We start from the raw sequence: 23,909 nt of genomic DNA, 5'->3' as shown, positions 1-23,909 counted from the left end.
CATTTTCTCCTCAAGTAGCTCATATTCCTGTAGAAAGAGACGACAACCTGTTTGGGCAATAGTGGCTAGGGAAGGGATTTGGGCTGGGACTTCATGGGGATGAGAAGTTGATATATTGATTTGATTGTAATTCTCAGACCAAAAAAAAAAAATGGGGTCTAAATAGGGTAGAGAATAGTTGAGATAAGGATGCATTATTCTGGGAAGTCCAGAGCTGAGTAACTTGGATCCTTTTGAGTTTAGAATAGCAGTATCTGGCAGGAAAAGAATCCCAGGGAAGCCAAGGAAGCCTGCTCCTAGGGAAGACTAGGCAGTCATTTAGCTAGTCTTAGTGATAGTCTATGGAGTTTCTCTTAGAATCCAAGCAGAGTCACTGTGACATCTAGAGTACAGGAGTGACACAGTTAGATTGGATTTAGGAATATCAATTTGGTAGCCATATGAGATTGGAGAAAGGGGAGGCCAGGAGACCAAGCTAGCCCAAGAATCCAAGGGAAAGGAGATGAGAACCAGAACCGGGGAGGGCAACTATGTGAGTGGAGAAAAGAGGACAGAAGTGGAGACAGAGGTGCCAAGCTTAAGAAACCAGTTGAATGAGAGTAGTGACCAAGAGGGAAGATTTCAATTGACTGAGATTGCAAATCCAAGTAGCAAAAATGTCACTCTAAACAGAAAAAGAGAAATGAAAAAACACAGGTTTAAAGGAAAACAGTTTAGTCCTGTTTTGTTGAGGTTGAGGTTGAGATATCTATGAGATGTCCAGTTGAAGATACCCAGTATGTAACTGATAATACAAGACTTGGGTGTAAGAACCATAAAGGGGTTGGAGATAGAAACCGGAAACCCACCTAAAAAAGAGATGAATCCACTGGAGCTGTTGAGACCAATAAGAGGATATGGGAGAAGAAATGGTAGAGTCCTGGGGTTCTCTAACATATAGATGATCCAGTAAAGAGAACTGGAAAGCAGTCAGGTGGGTTGGGGAACCATAGGAGAATGGGGGTGGGGGTGGGGAGGGCAAGTAAGATAGAGTCATTGTGAAAAGCCTGGGGAGGAGGGTGTTTAAGAGGAAAGGATGGTCTCTTCAGAGAAGAAGAATGAGGACTGAAAAATGTCATCAGATTGCAGCTCTCTTTCAGAGACCTGACCCCAGAGAAAGCAGTGACAGTTGAGTGATGAACCAGATTAGAATAAAGGAGGAGACAGAGACATTTAGCTTTAATCTGAAACCCTGGGCTTCATTTAATAATCGCATAGAGAATTTGGAAGAGATGAAAAAGACTTTCGACGCCATCCAGTCCCACACACCTTATTCAACAGATGAGGAAACTGAGGTCCCGAGAGGGGAATTCATTTGTTCAAGATTTCCCGAGTGGTAAAGAGCAGAGCAATGAATGACATGACTGGAAGTCGAATGGGACCCTAAGAAAATGTACCCTCCTTCGGGGCCGAGAGAAGCTAGGTTAGGAGAGATTCCTAAGGAAGGAGTTGAGAGTTGGAAAAGAGCTTGGTCCTCAGACTCGGGAAGGGGAAGGGGAAAGCCACCTGGGTGGGAGAAACAGATGGAGGTCCCCGGAGAGTTGGGAGGCGCTCTGCTGGTGTGACTGTGGCAAGGCTGGCCGCGGGTCCCTGCCCTCCCAGGATGCTCTGATCGTTCTGCCCCGGCGGGGTGCCAGGTTCACGTGAGGCAGGCAGCCAGCTCTGCCGGTGCCTTCCCCTGCAGCCGGGCACCCCGGAGGGCTCCGGGCTCTCACGGCTCCCTTGGCTCACAGCGCACCCCGGTGGCCGAGGCCGCCCGCGCCCAAGCACCCACGCCCCGGGGCCCCGGGGCGGGAGCCTCCCCTCCCCTCCCCCCAGGCCCCCCCTCCCCGCGCCCGGCTCCGCGGCCGCCGTGTCAGTTGGAGAGCAGCGCCCGCACCGGCCACACCTGGAGAGCCGGGGCGCGCCGGGGAGGGGCGGGGAGGTCTGGGGGCGGCGCGGAGGGGGGGGCCGGCGCTCCCGCCCTCCGCCCTCTGGCCCTCCGGCTCCCGGGGGGAGGGGGGAAGGGAGGAGGGCCGGGAGCGGCGGCGGCGGCCGGAGCGGCCCCTGGGCGGGGGCAGCGCCGCGGGACCATGGAGCCGGGCGGCCCGAGCCCGAGCCCTCGGGGGCGGCGCCGGCGCCGGCGGCAGCGGCAGCGGCAGCAGCAGCAGCAGCGGCAGCAGCAGCCCCCCCGGCCCCCCGAGCCCGCCTGGCTGGAAGCCTGGCTGGACGACCACCGCGACTTCACTGCCTCCTACTTCGTGCGGAAAGCCACCAGGTGAGCCGCAGCTCCGCGCTCTCGCACCCGGAGCCGGGGCGGGGTGGGGGGCGCCGGTCCCGCTCCTCCCCGCCTTGCCCCGGCTGGGAGAACAAAAGCTCCCCCCGCCACGGGGGCCGGGACCCCTCCCCAACTGGGATCGCAAGGGGGAGGGGGCGCCGGGGGAGTCCCGGGGAGGGGGGGCAGCTCCGGGAGCCCCCCCAGCTCCCGGCTGCCCCCAGCCCAGACTGGCTGCTGGTTTCCGGCTCCCCGCTGCCGCCCGCTCCCCGCTCCCCGCGCTCTGCCTCGAGCCCCGGGCGAACCCCACCAGTTTGCCCTCCTGGAGTCCGGAAGAAAGGGCCACTTTCTCTAGTCCGGCTCTTCCTGGGGGATCTGGGGTGGGGGACGCTCGCGCGCGCGCGCGCGCGTGTGTGTGTGTGTGTGTGTGTGTGTCTGTGTTTGTGCGTCCGTGTGTCCGTGTCCCCGTGTCCATGTGTGTGTGCAGAACTGAGTGGGGTGCTGGAAGCCGGCCTGTCCCCCCGGCCTCTGCCCCAGCGGCGCCCACTTTTCTGAGCTTTGGGGAGTCAGGGGGCCAGCGAGGCGGCCGAGGCCGGCCCGGGGCTCCGGCCTGGCTCTCTGGCAGGCCCCCGCCGCCTGGCACCAGAGGGCCAGAGCCCGGGAGAAGGGCGGGGGCGGGGCCGCCCCAGAGGCGGGGTCCGGCCGGCCTGGGCGGAGACCCGGGCCCCGTGGCGGGGCCGGGGCAGCCCGGGCCCGGGGAGCGCGCCAGGCCCAGCCGGTCCGACTCTCCGGGGCGCGAGGGCGGAGGGAGAGCCCGCGAAGGAGGAGGGAGCCTGGGCGCGCCGTCCACTCTGACCAGTCGGCTTCCACTTCAGCCTAGCCCGGCAGGGGCGGAGCTTGCGTTTGAGTTTTTGTGTGTGTTTGTGTGTGTGTTTGTGTGTGTGTGTGTGTGTGTGTGTGTGTGTGCGCGCACGCCGTCTAACTCTTGGAGAGGAATCACCACAGCTGCAGAAGGGGGCGGACTGAGTGGGGGGCGGACTGAGGGGGGCGGGGGGCGGTGCTGTTCCCCTCCACTTCACTGTCTCTGCCCGTCCGGGCTGGACGCAGGAAGCTCGGGCAGCGGCGGCAGAGGCAGCAGGAGCGTCAGCATCCACGGCACCGACACCGGCGGTCCAGTGGGCCGGACACGGAAGCCGACCGTCGCTGGGCTTGTCGTCTGGGGCTCCCGCCAGGGACCGCAAGAGGCAGGGAAGCGCCGGGCGGGGTCACGAAGGGCTTGGGTTGCCAGGTCCGCGGGCGGGCTTGGGGAGATCGTGGGGTACTGCGGTGCCGAGCGCGCCCCGCTAGGGGGCAGCGTCCTCGCGACGCGGCGTGGGAGCTCGGGGAGCTCCAGGGCGTGTCCCCCATCACCTGGCGGCCGGGCTCTGAGCCCCGCCCGCTCTCACCTCGGGCCGCACGCCTCCCCGCGCAGCCCCGTCGAGGGCCGACCCGGGCGCCGGCGTAACTCAGGGGTACTGGATCGAGGCCGCATGGTCTCCCCTCGGAGCCTCGGCTATGCTGCCTTTCGGAGATAAAACGAGGTATTGTCATCCTTCCGGCCCGGCGATCCCAGACTAGAGGGGATGGGGAGAGAAAGAGGTTGGGGAGGATGGAGAAAGTGGGCACTGGTGGCCCCCTGGGGCACGGAGAGAGGTGACTGACCTGCCACAGGCTCTGCGCCCAAAGGAATGATGGGCTTGTGCCGGTTTCACCAAAGAGATGGAAATCCGGGGTTAAAGACCAATGGGCTTCCCTCCCTCCATTTTTTTAATCTCTTCCATCCTGGAGCAAGGGTGCAGGAGAGGTGAGCGCGACCACTCCCCAAAACAGGTTGGAAGATGTAGGTGGGCATGGGCTGCGCCTGGCAGCCCATGCTGTGGAGGTTGGCCCAGAGCAGGTTTTGGCAGAACTTTCGAATAATTAGAGCTGTCCAGGATTAGAATGGGTTCCTAGGAGAGAGTAAATTTCCCATCTCCAAAGAGGTCTCCAGATAAAGGGCTAGCTCAATCTCTCGAGGGGGCATGGTGTAGAGAGGAGGTTTTAGTCCTCTCGAAGTAGGACCGAATCAAGGCTTCCCGATTTCAGGAGGTCTCCAAACTGAATTTTCAGTATTTTGATGAACACACTTCAGTAGCTTGCTTTCCTTTGCAAGTCTGTGCTTGTAATTTTATTCATTTAAAAACAGTATTCCGAGATGAGGGGCCACCAGTCAGACATCAGACAAGGGGTCAATCTCACCCCCACCACACACACACAGAGTTAAGAATAGATCTGGTGACCAAGGTCTCTTCCAGTTTTCAAATTTAATGAAACCTCTGTAATCTCTTTCTGTTAATCCCCCCCCCCCCCAAATTTCTCCCACATCTAGTCGCTCCTAAAGACCAGAGACCTGAGACCCACTGTCTCTTTGGCTCTTAAGCTGGGAGGGCATTTCATTTATTTATTTATTTATTTATTTATCTATTTATTTGCTTATTTTTGGTCTTTGCAAGGCAATGGGGTTAAGTGACTTGCCCAAGGTCACATAGCTAGGTAATTGTAAGTGTCTGAGGCAGAACTAGAAGGGCATTTTAAAGAGAGTGGGCTTGCCATGAAACTCTAAAGAAGCAGTGTGAAGTCTTTACCTCCTGCCTGATGCCGTAGTATCTCTGCTCTGCCATCCTTCACCCCCTTCCCCATACACCTTGTAGTAGAGGGATGCTGATTTCCTATAACAGATTTCTCACTTTTTCAAATAGCTTCTCTAGGAGTGGTTTTGTTTTCTTTTTGTTTTCTTTTTCATTCTTTTTTTGGTTTGTTTATTGAAAACTCAAGGTCCTTACTTTCCCTCATAATGGAAATTATTATGTTCTGATGATGGGAGGGAGGTTCTCTCTCCTTTTACAGGTTCCCTATCCCTTAATGATGATTTAGGGGTCACTTTCAGAACATGCTGGGAATTTTCTGAAGCCTAGTAACTGTAGCACAACTTGGGACCCATGAAGTCCTAATCCCCTTTGCAATGTCATTTTCTAATTTTCTCTGACTCCTGTTAGAATTCTCAGGCTTTGAGCTCTACTCTGCAAATCCCCCTGCCCATGACAGAAAAAAAGAATTAAGCGGGGAGCCAGAGCCCAGAGAAGTTCTCTGCTCAAAGACAGTCTAACTCAGCTTCTGCCTCCCAGAGGATGACAGAGCCCAGTTATCTCACTTTTCAGAAGGATGTGGATTTCTGCCTTATGAGAACCGGAAATTGGTCCCATGTTTAGCCAGAGGGATAGCAGGCCTTTAATCTCTGAAGTGGCCAAGAAATACAAGCTCTCCCTTTTGGGATCGTACATTGTCCAGCTGGTTGGGAGCGGCCTGCAAAGGCTCCCAAACCAGTTTGGGTAGGAAATTGAGACTTTTCACATGGTGGGAGGGTGAGTGGGAGGCAAAGTAATAAGATTACAACTGGGTGATTCCAGATGGGACCTCAGACACTGACTGGGAAATCTCAGAAGCACAAGAATCAAAATGGAAACCCCAGAAATCACTGCAGCAAAGTTTCTGATAGTTTGATTATGATTTTAGCTTCACTACTGCCTAAATCTTAGACTATTTTTCTCTTTAAAAAGACTGTTCTTTCCTTCTCCATGTTTTCTTCCAAAAGAAAGAAAGGCATCAATGAGTATGTATTGGTTTGAACATATTAAAAAAGAAAAACTTAATTAGGTAGTTCATCTGCCCCACCAAACAAACCTATAATTGTTTTCAAAAAGTTTCTGAGTCTGCCTTGGCAAATAGACTCCCAGGTATTTTATATTGTCTGAGGTTACTCTGAATGGAATTTCTCTTTCTAGCTCTTCCTGCTGTATCTTGCTAGGGTTTATTTTATATCCTGCATCTTTGCTAAAATTGCTAATTCAAACAAAACTATAGCTAGATTAAGCTTCATAGTGATTTCATGGCACTGGACACTCCCTCTAAACAAGACAATTCAGTATCTCTTCTAATTTGCTTTCTAATTTTGCCTTAGAGACTCACCTGGAGCTCTGAGATTAAGTGACTCAACCAGAGTTTCATCTAGTCTTCCTGATCTGGTCTTTCATCAATTAAGCCATGTATCTCTCACTCATTTGTTTTAGGATACTTGGCTCTAGTTTTGGGATGAATCTGAAAGTTTTTCTAGGCAATCCCACTCCATTTTACATATAAGGGAAATAAAGCTTGTTGTTCAGTTATATGTGCAGGGTAGAGGAGGCTGTGGCAAAGATATTGGAGTCGTTTGCTATTTTCCTCTCTCACTCATTTTGCAGATGAGGAAACTGAGACAGTGTCAAATGTCTTGCTTAGGGTCACAGAGCTAGTAGATGTCTAAGGATGGATTTGAACTTATGAAGATGATTCCAGATTCTATGCTCTATCTGCTGCATTGCCAGGTCACCCCCAAACCAAGCTTCAAAAAAAGTGAATTGACTTGCTGGGAGTCACATGAAATGCTGCTACCTAATAGAATTCAAACTCTGGTTCTTTGAGTCGGAGTTCAGCTCTCTCCCATCTCTTTCCCAGTCTTTAATTGTTGAGTTTCAGCAAGTGTTTTTTGTATCTCATTCTGCTGCTAAACCTGAGACTTGGTTTAAATTCACCCACTTGTGGTTAGCAATTATTAACAAAGAATGAAGCAAGAGTCCTTCTCCTAGAGGTGGATGGTTAGCTGTCAGTATTTTTTGGTAGCTCTTTAAAAGGGAGCATCTGATTGAAGAAATACAAGACTCTTTACTTCCTTAGGATTTCTTTAATTATAATTGTATTTATATTCTATATTTAATTGTATTATATAATATTGTATATTTAATTATAATAACTTTAATTATTAAGGAGACAATGCCAGAGTTCCATCATCATTAAAAAGAGATTGGGGAATGGGGAGTGTTGGTGACAGCCTGATTCCCTCACCATCTTATTTATTGTACATTTGCTAGAATCAGGTAAGGGAATGATGTGAATGATCAGTATTTGGACAATTCATTTTCCACAAACCAACTGGAATGTATGGAGAACAATTTTCATGCCCTCTGCACCAGCCTAGATTCTTGGGAGGAAAAGGATCATTTCTTCCAATATGTGTTTGCATTTTCAATGGAAACCTCTGTGATTCTAAGACTTATGAAATGTGATTTTTTTTTCCTGTAGCATCTTAAAATAATGTTTATCTTTGATCTTTGAGAATAATACTGATGTGATATAAATATAATCTCCCCCTTTACCCCCAGTTTTCTAACAAGTGCAGATTGTTTCTCTGATCTTTAAAAATGGATTTGGCTTGTATCACCAAAAACAAATGCCTCTTTGACTATAGTTGACTGATATTAATTTTTATGGCAGCTTGGCTCAAAGTCCAGGAACAATAGGCAGTTTAATAGTCCCTAGTAGTTTTCCGGAATTAACTTTAAACTTAGCCTCCTAGGAACATAAATTTAGAACTGGAAGAGACTTCAGAAACCTGCCTCATTTGACAAAGGAGATAACTGGGACCCAGAGAGAAAAGGTGAACTGCCTGAAGTTTTATGGGGTTCTCTGATCCCACAGTTTAGTGATTGAATTTGCTATCACCAGGTCTGCTCAATATCACAATGATAGACTCCATATGTTGGTTACTGAAAGCTAAAAGGGGGATCAAGGTCTTAGATCCCAAATGTCATTAAAAAATTATTTTGCCATTTATCTCCCTTCTATTATCTGTTATTATTGTTGTTGAGTAGTTTCAACTCATTTGACAGACAAGGATGAGGTAGAATTAAATGACTGACCCAAGCTCACGCTACAAGTAAGTGTCTGGAACCAGATTTGAACACATGAAAATGGGTCTTCTTGATTCCAGGCCTAGCACTCTATTCTCTACACCACTGAGCTTTATTCTATTATCTGTAGAGTTTTTAATTACAAGATACTAATTTAGAAAGCAGTCAAAAAGGATATAAACAGATGTCTGGTACTATTCGATCTGAATTTTTGTTATTCTCCTATTAAGTTGATGAGATCTTTTTATAAAAGTAATTTCCTTACAAATTATATACATTTTGTTCATTTATTTGCTAACGAGCCCTTAAATTTGGAATCCCAAGACCTGGATTCAAAATTAAGCTGTGTTACTTACCAACTTGGTCCCCTTAATTCTCTTCTTAATTTTCTCCTTTGTAAATCAAGAGGCTTGAGCCTAATAATTTTCAAGGTCCCTTCACATTCTAAATCCTGTGCTTCATAGAGAAGAAATCTACTGTCCATGGACCAACTATCATTGCTTCTTAATTTCATGTTGTTTGTGGAAAAATGACTTACTTTGTGTGTGATGTATTTCTGTGTTTAATTGGATAATAGCTGTGTGGCCTTCTGTACTTTTGAATCAATGAGCCGATTTCTTTCCCCTGTACCTATATAGCAGCTACTGTAAATTAGCTCCAATTTATTCTCTCTGGCCTGTTTGGACCGAGTTGTTGGCCTGTTGTCTTCCCCTATTAAACTGGGAGTTCCTTTAGAAAAGGGTTAATTTTTTTTCTTTTCTCTGAATTTTTAATACCTAGCTTATTGACCTGACTAAATTTTTTTAAATAGGATATAGTGGGGGAAACTCTGAGGTCAGGAGAAGCTTTGTTTGGAGTTTGGAGAGAAGATATTTGTTAGCTGTATGTCACTGAGCAAGTCACTTAGCCTCTATCTTCAGTTTCCTCATCTGTAAAATGAAAATTAATAATATCACAGGGTTTTTGTAAGGATTAAATGAGATAACATGATTCCAAGATCTTAAAGTGCTATATAAATGCCACCTGTGGTTTTTCTTTAATTAGTAGTGGTTGCAACCCATTAATAACCTAAATATTTCATATTCCAACTTGAGATTAGTTTTAGATTGAATTCCTATAGGACTGTGTCTGAAAAGAATGTTCATTGTAACAAAAAATCTCTAGCTTTGTGAAATACTTTATATCTTATAACATCAGTCCTCACAACAGCCCTATAAAATAGGTATTATAAGTCTTGTTAACCTTATCTTACAAATAAGAAAAATGAGCCCCAGAGGGACTGAGTCACATACCCATAATTACTCAGCTAGTAAATAACAGAAGTGAGATCTGACCCCGGCTTTTTCCAGTCTCCAAGCCCAGCCAAACTGGTTCCCAGTTAAGACCAGCAAAAATTTCATTGAATCAGAACAAAATCCACCAAACTTTATATTATTATGCAACCATTAAAATAAATTTCTGCCCTAAGGGCTCAGGGGAAGGATAGTTGTGAATTGGCCGGAAAAATCTCTGGGCCTGCCATTATGCTCATGAGATTCTCTAGTTCAACAGAAAGCTTTTTGGGGGTTGTTGGAGACAGGTATTTATATTTTTCCCTTAGGTAGTCTCAAGTAATTTACTGGGTTGGCTTGACTCCATCTGAGAATTAGACATAGTCATTTGTGAGATGGCATTTCCTGCCTCCCTTGGGCTCCCATTGCCATGGACAACCCAATAGTCAATCTTTGAGGTTTGCCTCCATTTCAGAAAGGCTGACCTCCTCTGTAATGTAGTGACTATTTCTCTCAGTTTGTACAGCTATGCATTTGCTCCTATTTCCCCCAGGACCTTTCTTAAACTCTCTGGTATGTTTTTAGGATAATGTGGGAAAAAATGTTTTGCAATTGGTATTTTGTAACAGAGCTCAGGGCAGTGTATGATAATGATGTGGTTGTTGTCCTTCATGCCAGAAGAGGACCAAATGAACATTTGTAATTGAGATATCTTGAAAATTGTACATCTGACTTTTCTTTTGAGCTACTGCAATTCTGTTTTGCTCTTAGAGCACAATGCCTTCTTTGATGGTGGGCATGCCCTATCGGACACTCCTGAGCCATGTCTCCCATATTTCACTATTGATCATGATATAGGGTCAGATACCTCTAGGTATCATAAGGATTTCTGGGCCTTGCCATCTATCATGCAGCTCACAATGTCCTACATGTGTTGACTTCTCCCAGAGTAAATCTGTAGGTTGTATCCTCCAAGTCCATACTTTATTACGTTATTCTATTTTATTATTATATTCAGTGATCATATGGGCTACAATGTAATCATAAATAATGCTTAATTCTATATAGGCCCTTGACAAGTCTTTGGTTGGGCAATGGGACCCAGAAGAGCTAAAAGGTTGGACACCCATGTCCTGGAGTGTGAGCATCTTGAGAACAGGGGTATCATTTTTTTCTATGTGTGTCCACTCCATTTACTTAACACAAGCCTTAAGATGTAGTAAACAGGGTTTATCATATGCTTTTTCATTTATTCATCTAGTGTTGAGCTGATCAGGCTGTTCCTGCTTTAAAATCTTTATTTAGTGATCTCCTATTATACACTAAATAAACTTTGATGTTTTTGTCTGGAAATAAAGGTGATCTAAAAGCTGACAGCACCTGTCCTACCAATGAGGATTTCCTTCCTGACTTGTCTCTTTCCTTCCTTCCCTCCTCCACTTCCACCATCCTGGAACCCAGAATTCCTTTCCCTGTCCCTCTAGCAGAGGCCACCTAGAACCCATCAGAACTGCTTGACTGCTTACATGGCTTAGAGAGATAGGAGTCACCAACTCTATTCTTTCCATTGAGACAGAGGACTGTGCTTTATTCTCTGCCCTGCTTTTAGGTTCTTCAGACCTCTAGAACTGTCACCTAATCTACAGATACTACTTAGAGGGTCCCTTAGGCCTTTCTAGTTCCACCACGGTAGTACCTACCTATGGGACCATAGGATTTTTTCACTTCAGTTTTGCAGCTAGAATTCTTTTATATTTTATTCCCTTTCCCATCCCCACCATTTCATTAGATTGTGAGCTCCTTGATAGCTCCCTGTTTCTATCACAAGCATTCAGAACAGTCCTTGGCAAATAGTTAACACTTAAAAAATGAATCTTCATTCATTCATTCATTCATTCATTTGTAGTCAGGGCCAGAGTCAGAACTGATATGAGGTACCTAGAGCTTTAGCCTAAGGCTCTGTCATCCCTTCCTTGCTATAGTAACTTCAGAAACTGCATTTTACCTCATGGCTTATTCCTGGGCTGTGCCATCCTGTGGAGCAACCATAGCCAAGCCAGCACCTCCAAGTTCCCATACAATAACCCTCTCCCTAGGACTCACCTCCTACAAAATCTTGAGCAGATACCTTCACAGTCAGATCGCCCAGGATCATGGATCATAGGTGATGAGGAAGAACTTGAAATATTAAATAATTTGGCCAAGGTCACACAGATAGTAAGCAACAGAGGAAGGATTTCAATCCAGGCCCCTTGACTCCAAAGCCAATAATTCTTGCATTAGGTTTCCAACCCCCCCCCCCCTTGTTTCCAAGGTATAAGAATTCCTTATTTAGCAACTTGCCATGTCATTGGGATCTATCCCCCTAACATTCCTGGGCTCTCTAGCTCCTTGGCTCAGTTTGTGATTTGTCCCTCCTCCCCTGCTCTTATCCTAGATTGAGAGTGGCAAAGGAATTTTGAATGCCTACTTCCTTCCACCTTTGTCAAGAAGCTTCCAGATTATCTAGGTGGCCACCTAGCTCCTCTCTGGCAGTTTTTTAAAATAAATTCTAGATTGAGAACTTAAAAGGCTGTTAGGTGATAGAGCCATCTATTCAAGGTCTGATAGGCAGCGGCAGACAGAATTGGAACCCACATCTTTTTGTCACAACACCATCATCACTGTTGCCTCTTCTTGCCCTGGATTTTGTTCTCTTGTAACATTGTGTCTTCCTCCTGATTCAAAGTGTGGGCTGTAATTATGGTACCTAAAGTTTGTATCTCTTCTAGGACTTGGCCATTAAAGGCAGGCCTTAGGCTCTTGTTCTTCCTCTTTCCCTCACTTGCCTTCTATTGTTGGACAAAGGAAGACACTGAACTTCTTGGGGATTATTTCCTCTTCTGTGATTGAGATGATCTTTCAACCACCATCATTTTCAATCACTCCTGAGGTCTATTTCAAATCTATGCTCTTTTATCTTTATGATAGTGGAGATGATGGTGTTTAGTCATTTTTCAGTCATATCCAACCCTCCATGACCCCATTTGTGGTTTTCCTGAGAAAGATACTGGAGGGGTTTCGTTTTTTTCACCAGTTTATTTTATAGATGGGGAAACTAAGGCAAATAGGGTTAAGTGACTTGCCCAGGGTCACACAGATAGTAAGTATCTGAAATCACAATTGGACTTGGGAAGATGAGGTTTCCTGACTTCATCTAGTTCATCTAGCTGCTCCTTAAGATGGTGGGTTGGGTTTAACAAAATGAGTTAAAACACTGCTATTCTTGGCTAGTGGTTGGTGTATTTGCCTACAATACCCAGTGTGTCCTCTTTTTTTTACTCTCCCTCCAAGAACCCTTTGCTTCCTTTAAAACTCAGCCTAAGTGTTGCCTCCTACAAAAAGCCTCTCCAGGTCCCCCTAATGGTTAATTTGAATTTCATTTTCTGTGAATATGTTTTCTCCTAAGTTCCTTGAGGGCAGAGAGTGGCTTCATTTTTGTCTTTGTGATCCTGTTGCCTACCTCACAGTAGGCACTGAATGAATGAGTATATATAGAATATATATAAAAATAAATATATTTTATATATTTATTAGATAATATATTTATATATAATATATATTATTAATATATATTATATATATGTGTGTATATATATATATATATATATATATATATATATATATATCATGGCATACACACACACACACACACACACACACACACACACACACAGGATGTCTTGATCTTTTTTGAGAATGAAAGCCAAAACAGCAATCTTCAGAATTAGAGTAATTCCAAAGGTGGAAGGGGCAGAGAGGCAGTGGACTCCTGTCCTCACTAGAAGGCTGAAAACTGGATGACCACATGTGTGTATATACATATGAATAAAAACATACATAAATGTGTTTATGACATGTGTACATATATTTATAGCGCATATACATAAATGTGTTCTAGACAATAGTTTTTGGATGGACTTGATGGTTTCTGAACTCCTTCCAACTCTGAAGTTCTACAGGATGGACAACATTGTTTGAATCAATGGCTATTGATATGATCTTGCTGTGTATTTTGTCCAACTTCGTATGGAGTGGTCCAGTAAGAGGGGCACCGTCACCCTGTATTTCATAGTTTATTGGTTATTGTCCCAGATAGATGCAGCTTTGAGAACATTAAGCTGTCATTTTTCAATCGCCTAATGAAAAAGGCATCTGAGTTGTGTATTTACCCATCATGCAATGGGTGGGTAAAGTTGAATTTCAGGCATTCACTACCAAAAAACCCACTGATACAACACTCTGGCATAATTTGTATGGAGCAGTATTCTTGAAAAGACACTAGTTCTTTTAAAAAGTCAAACCACCCAAATTTCCCTTTTTTGCCTTGTGTTTGAGAAGTTATCAAGTTCTTCAGAGGCCTGTGTTTGTTAACCTTGGATTTCTAATTTTATTTATTCATTTATTGTTGCAAAGCAATTGGGTTAAGTGACTTGCCCAGGGTCACACTGCTAAAGTATATCAAGTGTTTGATGCCAGATTTGAAATCCTCTTGATTTCAGGGCCAGTGCTCTGTCTGCTGCACCACCTTAAAAAAAAAAACTAAACAAAATTCTTCCTTCAAATTTGTTTTTGTGCAGAATTAGACTTTTGCTTGCTCCTCTTTGAATCCTGCTTTAGAGACTTAATACCTTTGAGATCTTAGACAATGAAATCACCTTCCTCTCTGCCTCAGTTTCCTCATTGCTAATAATATCTATGAGGGAAAAATGATATAATATCTGAAAAGCATTTTGCAAACCATAGAGACCTCTGTATGTTAACTATTTTTATTATTGTAATTAAGAAGTATGTCAGAAACAGTTGTGGTGGTAGTTTGTACAGAGCTGACCTTGAAGTCAGGAAGACCTGAGTTCTCCCCTCCCCAGCCCCCAGGAACTGATTGGTTTGTGACCCTAGGTAAGTTACTTCACCTTTTATTGAGGCAACTAGTCGGCACAGTGGTTAAGCACACTGGACTAGAATCAGGAAGATGCAAGTTCAAATGCAGCCTCAGACACTTACTGGGGCAATGTGACTCCTGGGCAAGTCACTTCACCTCCATCTGCCTCAGTTTCCTCAATTGTAAAATAGGAATAAGAAGAAAGCCAGAGCTGTTATGAGGATCAAATGAACTAATATATGTACAATGCGATGCAAACTTTCAAGAGTCTTAGAAATGCTAACTATAATTATTCTAGGCGCTTTCCTAAGATTCAGCAGTGAAGAACTGCATTGAGGGAAGGAATTTCCTGGCTTGTTTTTCTTTATAATCATTTGCATTTTAGTTTATGCATTTAAAGACTTTATTCTGAGTAGGGTCCATGGATTTTACCAGATCCAGAGAGGTCCTTCACACACACACACACACACACACACACACACACACACACACACACAAACACAGAAACAAAAAGAAACACAAAGACTCCTTTTCCTAGTCATTGGGATAAAGTAGAAATAAGGCCCAAAAGGATTAATTTCCATGTGAATTGGTGAAATATGTGCCATTATGTTGTTGTTTGATCTTTGTTCTCAGAGAACATCAGAGAAGTGATGCCATGACATACAAGTAAATTTGATTTAAATAAGGGGGTGCTGTGCTAAGTCACTAGCCTCACTTTCTCCTCTAGAACTATCTGGGTTCAGATGCCAGATATGAATCAGGATAACTGAAGATGACCCTGGATGGAGTGGAAGACCTTGGCCTTTTTAGAAGAAGATCTTTCTAGGTCTCAGCTTGTCAGAGGCAGAACCCATTCAATGATTTAAGTCTAGGTAAGGAATGAAGCAAAATTTTAAAAAAAAATCAGTCTGGGAGGAGAAGCCCCTTGGAAATTTTGGCCAGATGTTTCTGGATGATTTGCCATTTCATGCTTCACTGCTGAGATGTTGTTATCTGGTGCTTTTTGTTAAAGAAACCATCCCACACTCTGTGTATCAGGATACATGGGGTACTAGATACTCCTTACAAGATAGGGGCCACCTGTTCTAATGGGAAGAACACTGGATTTGGAAGCAGAAAACCAAGGAGACCTTAGTTAAATCACTTTCTCATTCTGATGTTCCCTTTCTCCATCTGCCAAATGAAGGATGGGATGAACTAAGTAATTCAATTCAGTTCAATTCAATAACTATGTCCCAAGACCTTCTGAGAGTTCTTTTAGTTCTGAAATTCAAGGTAAAAGAGTCAGTGTGGTAATAACAATAGCTACTATTCAAATAATGCTTTCAGGTTTGCATATGTTATCTCATTTATTGAAGGGAAGGCAATAATCTGTATCCTTCATGTAAATCCCCTTCTTCATCATCATAAATTTTATGTGTTTTCCAACTGTGGAAGTCTTGGAAATACTGACTAAATATAGTCTGAATGGTTAAATTCTTGTTCTGGGTCAGACCCAGTGTGCCTTTGACAATGGGACAGGGGATCTGTGAAGGAACACTTGAAAGTACCAGCTAAATATAGTCTGACTAGCAGAATCCCTGTTCTGGGTCAGACCCAGTGTGCCACTCAATAGTGGTAGTGAGGGACCTGTGAAGGAAGGGTGTTACTAACCTTGGCGGCTAGTTCCTGAACATCCTAGTTTCCCTCCATAGCTAATTACAGAGCTGGGCTCAAAGGAGTCATCAAAACCTGTTTGAAGCTATTTCTGTTTTCAGCATCCACCCCTTTAAAATAATGAATTCTCTCCTTTACTATTTAACTCTGGGATGTATTTTTCTTCTGTGACCTGAAAGTCTTCCCATTTAAGATTCCATGAGTGTTCCCTGGTTTTCTTTTGGGATATGATGAGCAATCAATCCCCTCTTCCCCCTCCCCACATCTGTTAAATTGGTAAAGGCCTAGATCTTGTGTTGGGAATTGGGGGTGACAAAAATGCAATTTGGCAAACTCCTTCCTCCCTGATGGAGCTTACTGGGAAGATAGGACATGAACATAGATAAACAACAAAAAAAGGCTTTTTGAGAAGGGACAGAACCATTAACATCTGGGGAACCAGGAAAAGAATTCTATAGAAGGGGTCCTAGAACTGTTCTTAGAAGGAAGATAAGGATACTGAGAGGTGGAGTTAATGAAGGGAGAACCTTCAGACATGTGGAAACTCTATGGAAGCTTGGGAAAAGGAGATAAGCAAGGACAAATTAGGGAAGAGCTGGTCAACCAGCGTGGCTAGAAATTTCAGTCAATGAAAAGAAATTGAATTTAGAAAAGTAATTTGGAGCCAGATTTTGGAGAATTTTAAATGCCAAAGTGAAGGAGGGAGTTTTTAATTCCCTAGACAAGAGGGTTTGTTTGTGTGTGTGTTTGTTTGTTTTTTAAGCAAAGGAGTGACATGGTTACCTTTTTTTCCCTTGGGGAGATTACTTTGGCCACTTAACTAAATAATGAGAAGAGTTGGAAAATAAGAGGTCCAGATGAGAGTTTATTGTAATATTCTAAGTGAGAAGAAATAAGGTGAACTAGATTTCAGTGGACCAGAATGGAAGGATATGGTCTTAAAAACTATGTTTTAGTCAAATGGTCTTTCACAACTCATTGGATCTGGTGAGTTTTTGACTTGGAGGACATAAGTCTGATTCTGAGGTGAACCTGGGTGACTAGGAAAATAAAAATGGGAAAGTTTGTATTAGAGAACAGATCAGTAGGGGTTGGGAGATGATGGGGTCCTTTTGGATATGCTATGTTTGAAATGATGGTGTAATGGGTTTATAACTGTATTTTGGAATTGGGAAAGCCTAGGTTTAACTCTCATTTAAGACTCTGGAATAATTAATTTAATCTTTCTGGGTCTCAGGTTCTTCTATAAAATGAGGAGATTGATCTCATTGACTTCTCAGGTTCTTTCCAACTCTAATCCTGTGAAAAGATGAAGTCCAACAAGTATAAGTTTGGAATGTTGGCTTGTAGGCAACAGAGACAACTGATTTGCCCACACAGCTAGGTAATTATCTAAGCATCCAGATCCAGTGCTCAGTCCACTGTACCACCTACCTATCTGGTTGTGGTTATTAGCAAAATACAATATGTATGATACTACATTTTGCGCCAGCTTGCTCAATTAATTAATTAATTGGTAATTGATTATTAATTCCTGAATTCATAATAAGTTGTTTTTTACACTCCTGAGATATATTCACACATGCCTGTTTTTCTTCTGCACACAGTTTAAAAAGTACTTTTGCTTATTTGTTTTTAATACAAATTGTGAATCCTTTTTGTAAAGTGCACAAATATGTATAAACCTGTTTTGTTTTCTTTCACTTTCTTAAATTTTAAAGCATTCATTTAAAATAATTGAATTCCAAATTTTCTTCTTCCCTTCCCCTACCCATTGAAAAAATAAGTCAGGTAATGCCTAATATGCACATGAAAACATGAAAAGCATATCTCTATTTTAGCCATGTTGTTAAAAAAAGATAAAAATAAAGTGAAAAAAATCTATTTTAGGATGAACTAAGAGTTTGTCAGTTCATTCTCTGGAGGTAGATAGCATTTTTATGCTGTTCTTTGCAATTGCCATGGAGCATTATATCAGAGGAACTAAAGTGATCATTCTTGGTCACTGTTATGCATATTAATCATCTCTCTCTCTCTCTCTCTCTCCATATATATGTATGTATGTATGTTTGTATATATATTTTTATGGTATCACTGTTGATCATTGCTATAATAATGCTGTCACTGTGTACAGTGTTATCTTGGTTCTGCTCTGTCTACTTTGTATCACTTCATATAAATCTTCCAGATTTTTCTGAAACCATCCCCATCATCACTTCTTATAGCACAATGCTATTCTATTACCATAATATGCCTATTTTGGGATATTTTACCAGCATTTTCAAGCTTTATTAATAGATATGGGATATCTCCTAATAAAAAATGGTGGAATGAGAGGCATGTTTCTGAGAGAAATCTGGCAAAGTTCCTCACCAGTAATTCATACACCTCTATGAAGCATCTGATCCAATAATGACTGATCTTATCCAGACCAATTGCTTTGCATTTTGTACTCTAGAGTTTTCCATTTGCCTGGATATAACTACTCCATCCATTATATCAACAAGGTACAGCTTTGTTTCATTTAATTTAGCATGACTTTTCATTTTGTTACACTTTTTCCATCATAAAAGTGACCAAAATTTTTCCATATCCTGTGCAGTTTCTCTCTTAATTTTGTTTTTATTCCTCAGAGCTAAAGTGTTTGATTAATATTGATTTTTTTTGCAAGACAGTGAGGTTAAGTGGTTTGCCCAAGGCCACACAGCTAGGTAATTATCAAGTGTCTGAGGCTGGATTTGAACTCGGGTACTCCTGACTCCAGTGCCGGTGCTCTATCCACTGGGCCACCTAGCCACCCCAATATTGACTTTTAAAAAACTTTTATTCCATTTTAATTCCTTATATTGTCTTATCTTTTGACATTACTTCTAGTCACTGATTAAAGAAAGATAGACTTTTGAATGGCCTTTTGTTTTCTGAATTCCTTTCCTAATGTTCATTTTTATTACCTTTAAAGGAATAGCATGGCATTTGAATTTTCTATGTATGTGCCAGCTAGATATTGATATAAGCTTGAAACCCTTCCCACTGCTCCTAAAAAACTCTCCCAAGTCACGCCCACTATGTTTTAGCTCTGTCTCAAGTCCTCTGGAAGAATGTCTCCTTCTTGATTTCTATTGCAAACCCCAGTATTTAAAAATTACTCCATTTTCATAAAATTGGTCTCCTGGTTGGGTCATTCCATCAAATTTAACAAAGGTCTTTTTGGAATTCTAACCTAGTCTACCTCTTTTTCAACATCATTTGAATCTTTAATAATGATTGAGACATCTATTACTTTGATCAGATTTCTGGGAATTTGCCTTGAAGGAAGACTGAACAAATTTAGGCTTATCATTTTCCTCTTCACATTTTAGTAGCTTTTCAATTTTACAGTATTTCATATCTTCCTTTAGAGGTAGGTCTTATAAAATGTAATGACTGTCTTACATTGTTTGGTAATGTGTACAGTGTGACTTAAAGCTGAGAAGAGTATCATTGAAAAAGCATTATAAAATCTTTGACTAAAGTGGTGAATATATTAGTGTGACTTTGCTGCTGTTATCTCATGGTTCTAGATGGCAATCAGATAGAGTTAATATTATTCTGACTGCTGTGTAGGTGGATGAATTGCCTTCGATATAGTCAAAAGAAAGTATTAGGTATTAAATTCATCTTTTGTGGGTTAATGGCAGGCTATAGGAAGCATCTTGTACAAGTTTCACACCAAAAACAGGAAGCAGGACAAGTGGGATGACATGTGCAGTGTATTGTTCTCACATAGCTAAGTCTTCATATTTTGAAAGCTTTTCATTCCAAGCATTTCAGAAATTATGAATATATGGTCAACTGACATCTATTGGAAATGTTTTTTTTTTCAGTTTTTAATGGATCAATGTGGGTAACAATCACATCTGTGATCATATTCACTCCCCAATACAGTTGTTTGTCCAGAACATTAGGACACCAGAACTCTTAAGAGTTCTATAGTTCAAAGACTGTGTGCATAGGGTCGAAATTTGTTATTCATTAGTCTCTGAAAAAAAATAGTGAGTTTTTGCTGTTTAATTTTAGTCTTGACTTGCTTATTGTTTTGTATGGACCAAATGTTTATATTTTGCACTGATTTGTTGTACAATTTTTCTTTTAGAATATTCTGATTACTAAATATGGGCTCTTCAAGTGTAAACTTTTTTTTAATAATTTATGTTTGTCGTGACCTGGTCCTGAATTAAAATCCTAAAATTCCTTGGTTTCCATTTAAGAAAATCCACATGATTCAGACATTGATTTGAAATTTCATTAGACAGTGGTGTTGTTGACATATTGTTAGCTGAGTTCATGTGGCTATCACCCTTGGAGGGTCTTTTGATTCCACCATTGACTTAAAGAGACTATATTCAGAAAACTAATTTTTGTAACAAGAAAAAGCCAACCATGTATGCCTGTTTTCAACTTTTACTCTTGTTTGTTCTAAATGCATTTTTCTAGGCTTTTAATCTTTTTATTCTATCAATGCTTTTCTTCCTTTTGGGGGAGAGCTGTTAATCTTTCTGTTACTGCTTGTGAGTGATTAGCCCTATATTTCATTAATATTTTTGATGCAATACTTTGCAAATTAATGTTTTCATTATTTTAATTTTTTTCCTGAAGATGAGTAGTAAATGCAAATCAAATCCCACAAATATTTTCAGCCATCCCAACTTATCTACCCTGCTTCCTGGAGCCATGGTCATTGTCTCATGGTCATGTTCATGCAGAATACCTAATTCTGGAAGGTTTCTCCCCCACCCCACCCCATTAAAGACAAGTTCATTTTCTTTTTCATTGACCCTCTTCTCCTTTTTCAGAAAAAGTCAATTTGATGTTAGGTCTGGTTGGAGGTTAGTTATTAAGTTATATGATTGATGAACAAGAGCAATAGATTAAATAAAAGCAAAATAACATTTTGCAGAGTTGGAAACACAGGAGATGTGATTATGTCTTTGGATGATTCAATGCCTATATCTTTTCATTATCCCTCCCACAATATCAGTAGTTGGTGTCTATCTAGGGATTAAAGTTTACAAAATACTTTCCATCCATTATCTCATTTGACCTTCACAACAACAGTTGGTGAGGTCAGTATTCTGGTTACCATCATTCCTATTTTATAGAAAGGTCACTGAAGATCAGGTTCAATGATTTGTCTGCGACCTCTCAACTGGTAACAAGCAGGATTTGAATCTGATTACCCTCCTACCCCAGGTAGCCTCTTGTGTCCAAAAATGAAGTTCCCCTAATATAGGGGTTCTTAATTTGGGTCCTACCATCTCTGGTAGGAAGGAAGTGATGTGGAAGAAAGGAAAAAAAGGAAAGGAAAGGAAAGGAAAGGAAAGGAAAGGAAGGAAGGAAGGAAGGAAGGAAGGAAGGAAGGAAGGAAGGAAGGAAGGAAGGAAGGAAAGGAACTGATCTTGTGGACCTCTTCAGTACTGAAGGACTAGTATAACTTTTCACCAGGAAGACCTGGGTTCAGGTCCTGCCTCTGACACATACAGATTGTACAAACCTGAGCAAGTCACTTAATTTTTAAGTTCTCTAAGCAAATTCCTAGAACAACCATATAGTAGAAAGATGCAAGTCTGTAGGGAGTTTCTTCTTCTAGGCATTCTCTATTCCAAGGAAATCACAGGGTCTATTATAATCCCTTCAATTTATATTATTGTGGTTTTTATGCATAGGGTTTTTATTTTTTATTTAATTATTTAAATTTTTATTAAAGATATTTGAGTTTTACAGTTTTCCCCCAATCTTGCTTCCCTCCCCCACCCCCACCCCACAGATAGCACTCCGTCAGTCTTTACTTTGTTTCCATGTTGTACCTCGATCCAAATTGGGTGTGATGAGAGAGAAATCATATCCTTAAAGAGAACAGAATTCTCAGAGGTAACCAGATCAAGCCATAAGACATCTGGGGTTTTTTCCGAATTAAAGGGAATAGTCTTTGTACTTTGTTCAAACTCCACAGCTCCTTATCTGGATACAGATGGTACTCTCCTTTGCAGACAGCCAAAAATTGTTCCCAATTGTTGCGCTGATGGAATGAGCAAGTCCTTCAAGGTTGAACATCACTCCCATGTTGCTTTTAGGGTGTACAGTGTTTTTCTGGTTCTGCTCATCTCACTCAGCATCAGTTCATGCATAGGGTTTTATACTGCATCAGTATATATCAGTTTTTCCATGTGTCTCTGTATTACAATTGAAGTTTGTTCAACTCTCCACAGTTGATGGGCAAATAGAGTTTATCTCTATCACAAAAATATTCTTGCACATATAGGAACTTTTTTTTCATTTCTTCTGGTTTAAGTTTTTACTGAGAGTATCTTGTTCATCATTTCCCATTAAAAAAAAACAGCATTTCATTTCAATCACAGACCACCATTTGTTCAGCTCTTCTGCAACCACTGGGTATCCCCCCAATCTCCAACTCCCCATCACCAGAAAAGAGTTGCAATAAATAATCCTATTAGATATAGCTTCTTTTCTTCCCATATTTCATCTCTTTTGGAATATAGCCCCAACAGTGTCATGGCTAGGCCAAGGGTAGTCATGATTTAATAATCCTCTTGGGCATAGTTCCAAATTGCTCTACAGATTTGTTGAATCAGTTCACAACTATTATAACAGTATATAAAGTCTCAATTTCCCTACATCCCTTCCAACATTTGTCATTTTTTCTTTCTGTCCTATTAGCCATACCAATTGGTAGAGTGTAGTAACCATAAAGGACCTTTCTTGGTTTTAATTTCTAACCCAAGGAGATATAGATCAATAGTAAAATCTCTGGATCTAAGTAGATAGATAGTGCCTTTTTTGCATATATATATTTCTTAATAATTCAGTCCAATTTTGGTTAAATGTTCATTACATATGAGGTATTGTGCTAACTGCATACAGTATCACTGTGAATAGTGGCAAATAGATGACCTTCTTACAACCAGTTCATCCTCTGAACAACTTCACCTCCCAACCAACACTTTGTCTCCTCTTTTCTCTTACCATAGTTTTGTAAGAATCACTTGTTTTATTCACTGACCAGGTCAGCTTTCTCTGCTTAAAAAAAACAAGCTTTGATGGATCCCTATCACCCCCCAGGAAAGATGATAAAACTTTTAGAAAACTGAAGATGAAAGGCCTTCTGAAAGGACCAAATCTAACTGTTCAAATTTCATTGAAAAGTTCTATTGATAGAATGAATTTAGAATGTATGATTTAATACTTGTTGACATAATTAAATTCATTTCTGATGGTCTCAAGGATGTTTTTCCATTTCATTTTAAGAACAAAAATATACACAAGCTCCAGCCCTCCATCCTCTATCCGTCTCTGTGTGTGTGTGTGTGTGTGTGTTACAACTTCTTTGTAAATGAGCAATTTGGTTGCTGAGAAGGATAGAGAAAGACCATGTAAGGAGAAATGAAAAAAAATCACCTTTAGATAAACAATCCCTCAGAAAAAAATATTGAGTTGATGCAGAGAATTGTTCTAAGGTCTAGAGAGAACTATCTCTTTTTCTGACAAGAACCCCAGGGTATTATGGTCTTTCCACTCATTTGCAAGTGCCTGTTTTTAGAGTTCGGAAATTTATAATTGGCAATTAGGAATCAAATGTGTAAAGTTTGTATAAATACTGTTGGACTTATAGATGACAGAAAGATGGATTTCTTGAGGTAAAGATATACTCCTGAGATTCCTAGTTGAGGCATTAGAAACTTTGTTCAGAATTTTTGGTTCTTATTGCTCTCTGGAGTCTGATAAGGGGCAGATTTCTGAGGGTTGGCTCTTTTGCTCTCTACTGACCTCTCAGACTTGATAGGAAGAAACAGAACAGGAAGACTAGCTTTGCATTTGTTTTGCTGGGAATCCCTCTTTAGACTTGGAGCTGATTTGACAAAGAAAGATTCCTTGGTATTTGTGGATATGAGGAGCCTGACAATTCTTTG

At 41.9% G+C, this 23,909-nt stretch overlaps 1 protein-coding gene across 6 annotated transcripts in view; it reads left to right on the top strand.

Annotated features, from left to right (window-relative positions):
* The first annotated feature begins 2,111 nt into the window (after positions 1 to 2,111).
* PDE5A (phosphodiesterase 5A) overlaps positions 2,112 to 23,909 on the top strand; it is a 181,075-nt gene continuing 159,277 nt past the window's right edge. For 2 of the 6 annotated variants that reach the window (XM_074228323.1, XM_074228322.1), the window contains exon 1: positions 2,112 to 2,296. In XM_074228323.1, coding sequence (XP_074084424.1) covers positions 2,112 to 2,296 — 185 coding nt within the window. The other 4 variants (XM_074228327.1, XM_074228324.1, XM_074228325.1 and 1 more) reach the window with 3 other exon arrangements.

Source organism: Macrotis lagotis, chromosome 3, assembly GCF_037893015.1.
Source record: "Macrotis lagotis isolate mMagLag1 chromosome 3, bilby.v1.9.chrom.fasta, whole genome shotgun sequence".
In the NCBI taxonomy this organism is placed as follows: Eukaryota; Metazoa; Chordata; class Mammalia; order Peramelemorphia; family Peramelidae; genus Macrotis; species Macrotis lagotis.
This window is presented reverse-complemented; position numbering and strand designations above follow the sequence as displayed.